Source organism: Nansenia antarctica (assembly GCF_963989245.1).
Source record: "Nansenia antarctica genome assembly, chromosome: 9".
NCBI classification, from domain to species: Eukaryota; Metazoa; Chordata; class Actinopteri; order Argentiniformes; family Microstomatidae; genus Nansenia; species Nansenia antarctica.
This window is the reverse complement of record NC_137679.1, coordinates 18,497,036-18,504,535: the sequence shown is the minus strand read 5'-3', so window position 1 is coordinate 18,504,535 and position 7,500 is coordinate 18,497,036. Positions and strand designations below refer to the sequence as shown.

General features: G+C 43.7%; 1 protein-coding gene across 1 annotated transcript in view; it reads right to left on the bottom strand.

Annotated features, from left to right (window-relative positions):
- Positions 1-6,951, bottom strand: part of vwf (von Willebrand factor) — a gene marked incomplete at its 5' end in the record, with an annotated part of 44,371 nt that extends 37,420 nt beyond the window's left edge. Inside the window, 11 exons of the mRNA XM_080539590.1 lie at positions 1-72; positions 208-254; positions 2,121-2,232; positions 2,380-2,502; positions 3,769-3,988; positions 4,433-4,554; positions 5,028-5,236; positions 5,346-5,448; positions 5,892-6,035; positions 6,752-6,803; positions 6,946-6,951. The exon at positions 1-72 is cut by the window's left edge and continues 65 nt beyond it. Coding sequence (XP_080395716.1) covers positions 1-72; positions 208-254; positions 2,121-2,232; positions 2,380-2,502; positions 3,769-3,988; positions 4,433-4,554; positions 5,028-5,236; positions 5,346-5,448; positions 5,892-6,035; positions 6,752-6,803; positions 6,946-6,951 — 1,210 coding nt within the window. The remainder of the gene's footprint in view (positions 73-207; positions 255-2,120; positions 2,233-2,379; positions 2,503-3,768; positions 3,989-4,432; positions 4,555-5,027; positions 5,237-5,345; positions 5,449-5,891; positions 6,036-6,751; positions 6,804-6,945) is intronic.
- Positions 6,952-7,500: the final 549 nt, after the last annotated feature.

The window sequence follows — 7,500 nt, the reverse complement described above, 5'->3', positions numbered from 1 at the left end:
ACTGTCCAGCGAAGGTGAAGAACTTGTTATCAAAAGTCTTGAAGTGGGATTGTCCCATCACCAAGCACTCTCCTGCACAGAGATACACAGAGCAATTATGAATTATGGTTTAAATTGAGTATGAAAATATTTACTGAGTAGAGTACGAAACGTGTGTGTGTGTGTGTGTGTGTGTGTGTGTGTGTGTGTGTGTGTGTGTGTTGTCACCTGGACAGCCCTCATTGGTACATTCCCAGGAGCCGTGGCGACAGACGCTGGTGATAAAAAGGAACATAAAGGAACCTATTATTACAGACCCCTGCAGAACCATTCCAACATACTTCCAGAACATTACAAGCTCATGATACACCATGACATGAGAGGACTAAAGCCACAATACACAATGACATTCCACTGACGATGTATCGACAGTTCACATTCAAATGTGACAGCAGCTGGTGAAACCGGGAAGAAGTTGCCAACCAACCATCAAAATGTTGACTTTTATTCTGAAAATGTTTAATGTTGTTCCTGTTTCATTCCACTTTATAACTTTATTTACATATGGACTTTAATGTTTCAATTTTTTTGGTCTGGATTGTTTGAATTACAGTTTTGTACGATTGCTAACTCACCATGTTCAATACTGAAACCACAGTTTCACAACTCTTCATACATTTAGCAGAGCAGAAACCCATGTGAACAAAACTGTGACTCTTTCTCTGTGATTTGTGCATTGTTTTCATACAGAATGCATTCAATGACTACGTTCTCCAAATGCCATAACACTTCTCTCATTCAAACTCCCCCACTTGCAAAATACTATGTATTTGCAACACATTTTTTCATTGCTAACATACTGTGTTCAAAACTCTGAAGAACACGTTCAAAACTGAATTATTTGGTGCAATTTTGCAGTAATCATATTCCTATCATATATGACAGAAAGCTCGCAATAAACAGTTTTTTTGCACAGTGTTTGAGTATGCAGATGCTGTTATTCTGCACTCTATTGATACTCTTCAGTTCCAGAACCTCAGCAAAGTCTGATAAGGGATGAGCGGTGGTATTTTCACTATTTGCAGTAATCATATTGAAATGTCTAGAAAATATTACAGTAGCAGAATATATACAATGAAATGAAATAGACTAGATGCATTGCCTGGGAAGACATTAGATGTGACCAGATGCAGACCAGAGGGTGGACCAAAATCCTCAGGAGTGAGACATTTTTGGTGTGATTGCTATTATATTGTAGCCCTGGAATTTCTGTTTTTCTTTTTTATTTGAACTTTGCATCTTCCACTTTATTTTTCACTTTTCATTTTACACAAGTAAATGTAGTGTACTTTGAAGTAAATGTACCGTAACTTACTTTCTGCAAAGTTACTGAAAAAAAAGGATAAAACATAGAATATAAAGGATAGAAGCAAAAGATAGAATAAAGGATAGAAGCAAATTGTGGCGTTTCTGATTCATTCTTGTTGCCTAATACTTTACAGTTTTACAGTCAACTATTCTGTCTATGATTACTATAAATCAAACCATTTTTATAATGAAATATTCATTCTTGTGAAAATCATTCAAACTATGTAATGCTCCCTGTTGTTAGTATTTTGTAAGTCAGAATGTTATGAATGACAGTGTATGCTTCTGAGTGAACATTGTTGCCAGTGTGTGGTTGAACGAGCTTCTTTTGAGACATGAATGAAGTCATTGGCCAACATGAGTGTTACGAATGCAGACTGTATGAAGAGTTGTGAAACTGTGGTTTCAGTATTGAACATGGTGAGTTAGCAATCGTAAAAAACTGTAATACCAAAGTCTGGTCCAAATTTCACTTGAATAGGCTCATTGGAAATACATTTACTGAAACAAAATATTGATATGTTCAATACTTATTTCCATCACTGCATTCTGTAAGTAGTGAGGGTTCCCCACTACTCTACACTAACTATGTAGTAGTGGGGATTACTCACCGAATCCATTGCATTGCAATGTTTTGGCTTGACTAGCGAGTGAAATGTATTTACATTTAAAAAAATAAAAGTCTGAACATTAAATCGGCTGCCGACTTGTTTCCGGTTTCACCAGCTGCCGTCACCAAACGTGTTGGTGTGACATCACTGCAGAGTACTCACCAGGTGTTACACTCCTGGGATATGCTGGATCCAGGAGGGAAGTGTCGCCCCATGTGCACACAGGAGCACTGAGAAACCTCCACACACCGATCTCCATCCAATACCTTACCCACTGACACACACACACACACACACACACACACACACACACACATACACACGATTAAACCAGAACATTGCGATACCTCCACAAAGCCATCATCATCAAACACCTTACTCTTATTGAGAGAGAAAGGGGCGGTGGGACTAACAAGCTTACCTGGACAGGTGCAGCCGTCCACACAGTCCTCCATGCAGACCTCCTGGATGTTGAGACTCTGACAGTTTGTAGAGCAGGACTTGCTGCACTCACTGTACTGCATCCCTATAGGACACCTAGGGGCTACAAGCACACATACCTACATTAGAGCTTGATGATCCTTACAGCCTCTCTCTCTCTCTCTCTCTCTCTCTCTCTCTCTCTGTCTCTCTCTGTCTGTGTCTGTATCTCTCTCTCTCTTTCTGTCTGTATCTCTCTCTCTCTGTCTTTCTCTCTATCTCTGTCTGTATCTCTCATTCTCTGTCTCTCTCTCTCTCTCTGTGTATCTCTCTCTCTCTCTATCTCTGTCTCTCTCTCTCTCTGTGTCTGTATCTCTCTCTCTTTCTCACTCTCTCTCTCTGTCTGTATCTCTCTTTCTCTTTCTCACTCTCTCTCTCTCTATCTCTCTCTCTGTCTCTCCCTCTCTCTCTCTCTCTCTCTCTCTCTCTCTCTCTCTCTCTCTCTCTCTCTCTCTCTCTCTGTAGCTGAATGCTTCTGCATGGGCTCTGTTCACACACATGCTACAGCACTGCTCTTCCACTCTGGAGTCAAGACCTATGACGTGTAGGTAAACACATTCTATCATCGTAGTCACCGACTAGTTTTGACTTGTCAAACGACGACTAGTTTGACATAGTTGACCAACGTATCCTGAACCGTTGATAATACTGAGCCCTGCCTCTCCTCCTCCTGCTCCTGGCCCCTGAGAGCTACCAGCACACACACATCAGAGCTGGGTGGTCCTTAGGGCCTCCTTCCCAGGCCTCTGCCGGTATGTTCTAGTACAGGTAAGAGGGATTTGGAGATAGAAAGAATATGTGTGATGTTGAGTGAGTAAGGGTGAAAACCACACTATCTTTAGTCTTTTATTTCGGTGTCTCTTTTGTTTTCACCTATTCTGTGGATGTCACCATTGAAGCTCTGCATGTGCTCTCCAAAATATGACATTATGCATTATGCTCTCTCTCTCTCTCTCCAGGGTTCCCACACCTTCTGAAACATCAAATTCAAGCACCTTTCAAGGACTTTCAAGCCTCAATTCCCTCAAATTCAAGGACCCAACATGGCATAGTATGAGACAGATCTAGATGAGAATTTATATAATAGGAACTTGAATGTGTGAACACTAGATGGTCTCTTGCCTTCTCTACCACAGCACAGCAAAACAATATAATGTGAAATATGTGTAAAGTTAAGCAATACTTTACTAGTTGACGAGCTAAGTAAAACATTTTTTAATATATATTTTTTTAAAATTTGAGAGAAAGAGAGAGGGGAATTCAAGCACTTTCAATGACCCATGTCTATTTTCATAAACCCGTGGGAACCCTGTCTCTCTCTCACACTCACAGCATTGGCTCTCCTCCAGCCAGCCATGCAGAAGCAGGCCGTGGGCGTGGCACGTCCGGGCGTACTCCAGTAGGACGCCGCAGTGGCAGTCTGACCCCTCCCTCTGGTTACAGTGACACACCTCCTCCTCACACAGGGACAGGAAGGCCTCAGGGGACACCAGGTGGGCACACTGCAGGAACACACTGGAGCTTCGCAACACGTCGCACCTGGACAAGGCCTAGAAACACAGAAACACAGACACGCAAACACATTGTGGTTTGCGAGGTTAGGGTTAGTAAGTATTCTGATTCAGTTTAAAGACAAAATGAGGAATGTTGTTTGCTGTAATAATGTGTCTATCCATAATGCTACTATAACATGGTAAATGGACTGCACTTATATAGCGCCTTTATCCAAAGCGCTTTACAACGGCCTCACATTCACCCATTCACACACACATTCACACACCAATAGCGGCAAGCTACCATGGAAAGGCGCCGGCCCGCTCACTGTGAGCAATTTGGGGTTCAGTGTCTTGCCCAAGGACACTTCAACATGTGGCCAGCCGGGGCTCGAACTGACGATCTGCCAACCTTGCGATCATTAGACGGCAGCTCTACCTCCTGCGTCACAGCCGCCCATAACAACACAAACACACAAAGGCTCCCATTGGTCCTCTCACCGAGGGAGTGTCTGCTGTGCTGTTACAGGATTGGCTGGGAGGGGACACACGTCGACAGGGCTGCTCCGCTCCTTTCACAGCCCAGGAGTTGGCAAAGTCATAACTGTCCTCTGTCAGGAAACCTGAAAACACAACACACACTCAGACAGGCAGGCGTCAAACACGTCATACACACCGTTAACACACATAAACAATCAAACTGAGATTAAAAAAACACGTTCAACAAACAAACTGAATAATGCTGCTTAATTTGTGGCTTTGATTTTTAGTTTTAGGGCTAAAAAGTTAGGTTAGGAGTCACAAAGTGTGAGTCACCTCCTCAGGACCTGAAAGTGTCTCTGTTCCCCTCCCCGTCAATTCCACTGTCTGACCGTTCTTTGAAGTCCCCCTCTCAGCCACTTCAGACTCCCTCTACACTCACCCTCCCTCCCTCCCTCCCTTCCTCTCTCTCTTCTTATTATTTCCTGTTCTCGAGCACTCTTGTTCCTGCTGTTGAGTGAGCAGTGACTCAGATCCCTCAGATTTCTTCTTTCCAGTAAATTTGCACGTATGCACACACGCACATAAACACACACAGACACACACTGGCACGTACCCTCCTGAGCGGTGTATTCATCGATGGGTACAGCATTAAAGTTGCCACACAGGCCACAGGTGCGGTTGGCATGGTGTTTGGTCAACGTCACGGCGATGTTGGCTGCACGGTCAATGGTGACGGAGAACCCAAACTCTTCACTCCAGAGCTTGTAGAAGCCCAGCTCAGAGCCCGCAAACACAGCATGAGACGCATAGGGCAGGGATAACCTACACACACAACAATATCCAGTCAAACTCAATACAGACTGTTTATTCCCAAGGAGCAGTTGTCGCTGAATTGAAAGTGCCAGAGTCAGCACTCATACACAAACACTACCTGTTCTCTCCCTGTGAGAGACGGCCATCCACAGACAGGTGCAGCTCAAAGACATCCCCCAGAAACAGAGTTACACCACTCCTTTTACCATGGGCAAAATCACCTAGGGATCACACACACACACACACACACACACACACACACACAATGACAGTCAACACTGTTAAGACGTATACTATACAATGCACTTTGGAGATTTAGGGGGACTCCAGGATGCAAATCATTAAGTGTGTGTGTGTGTGTGTGTGTGTGTGTGTGTGTTTGTGTGTGTGTGTGTGTGTGTGTGTGTTTGTGTGTGGTGTGTGTGTGTGTGTGTGTGTGTGTGAGTGTGTGTGTGTGTGTGTGTGTGTGTGTGTGTGTGTGTGTGCGCGTGTGGTGTGTGTGTGGTGTGTGTGTGTTTGTGTGTGGTGTGTGTGTGTGTGTGTGTGTGTGTGAGTGTGTGTGTGTGTGTGTGTGTGTGTGTGTGTGTGTGTGTGTGTGTGCGCGTGTGGTGTGTGTGTGGTGTGTGTGTGTGTGTGTGTGTGTGTGTGTGTGTGTGTGTCTTACCGAGCAGAGTGAATGAGCGGTGATGACAGTCTCCAGCCAGCAGGTAGCTACAGTCTCCAGGGAACTCATACAGAACTCCATCAAACGTGTGAACGTGGTGACGACCAAACAGACTGCACCGCCCTGACAGCCCTGTTACACACACTACAACACACATACACACGTTTGATGTCAATTAATAGAACACTGCACTCATTCCACAAGGTGTGTTAGCAGGGTTGATGATGATCAAGATGGAAGACACAAAGCTAGTGTGTTCGCAGCTCAAGACACAAATCAAATCAAATCAAATCAAATTGTATTTGTATAGCGCATTTCTTACAAGATGCAACTCAATGCGCTTTACACACAACTCTGTTATTTCAGTTCTAGTCAGTCACATGCATGAAAATAAAGAACGATAAAGTGCAAAAATTAATCCACTTCAATGGGTATATGAGCAACGTTCCTGAGTCTACACCAATGGTAAAGTGTCTGATACTTATCATTATTTTTTATTATTTGCTTACTTTTTTGTTTGTTTGTTTGTTTTGTTTTGTTTTGTGTTGATATGTTTGTGATGTACCTGTGTGTTTGTGTTGTAAAACTGAAAACCCCATAAATAAATCATTTAAAAAAAAGAAAAGTGTCTCATACTATATAGAGAACCCCGTCTATAGGCTACTAAATAGTAATTAATCTCACTAAGTCAGACTAGTTGCTGGCATCATTCCTAAGGCGCCTACCACTGCCGTACAATGTATCACCATGCTCAATTATACTAATTACTTGGATATACAAAAGGACAAAGACTGTCTCCTGCCTCTTGTCTGAACAGATGCACAGTATGACTAAGGTTAATTAAAGGATGAATGACTCACCCGTAAGATGCAGGAGGACCAAGAGCTCTCTCCACCCTTTCCACCTACACACCTGAAACACACACACACACACACACACACACACACACAATTAGATAATCAGTAACAACTTGTTTCTGTACTCTATCCCATAGTTATTGTAGACCACCTGGCCTATCCCAGAAGACCCCTTCTTCAGTTCTTGGGTTCTGTACCTCCATGACACAGCCTTCGGGTAGTCCTCAGTTTTAGTCCAGAATGGACACAGTTAATAATCCACAATAGACAGGGTAAATCCAAATGGAACCAGAAGTTTAGCTGCCTGTTTTGATCAGACTATGCACACTCCATTGTACATTCTCTTCTGCTCTCTCTCTCTCTCACACACATACACACACTCACATACATACACACACTCACATACAGACACGCAGACTGAAAGAGCAGTTTTATAGCAGAGGACGCCTTCTGTTAAGAGGGTGTGTGTGTGTGTGTGTGTGTGTGTGTGTGTGTGTGAGACTCCGGGGGTCTTACGGGCACTGATAGGGCGAATAGAGAGAGAGTGTTATGTCCAATCTCAGTGCCCTCCCCGCTGCCCCCCCACGCCCCCATCTCCCCAGCAGGACAATACCAGGAAGTACCACTTGATCACACAGCTGAGTGATTAGTCTACAGACACTCATACCCGTGCCAATCAAAACATCACTCACACAGAAAACACACTCCCGGCACAGATATCTCACGCAATAGCAACACTGACTGAACTGTTT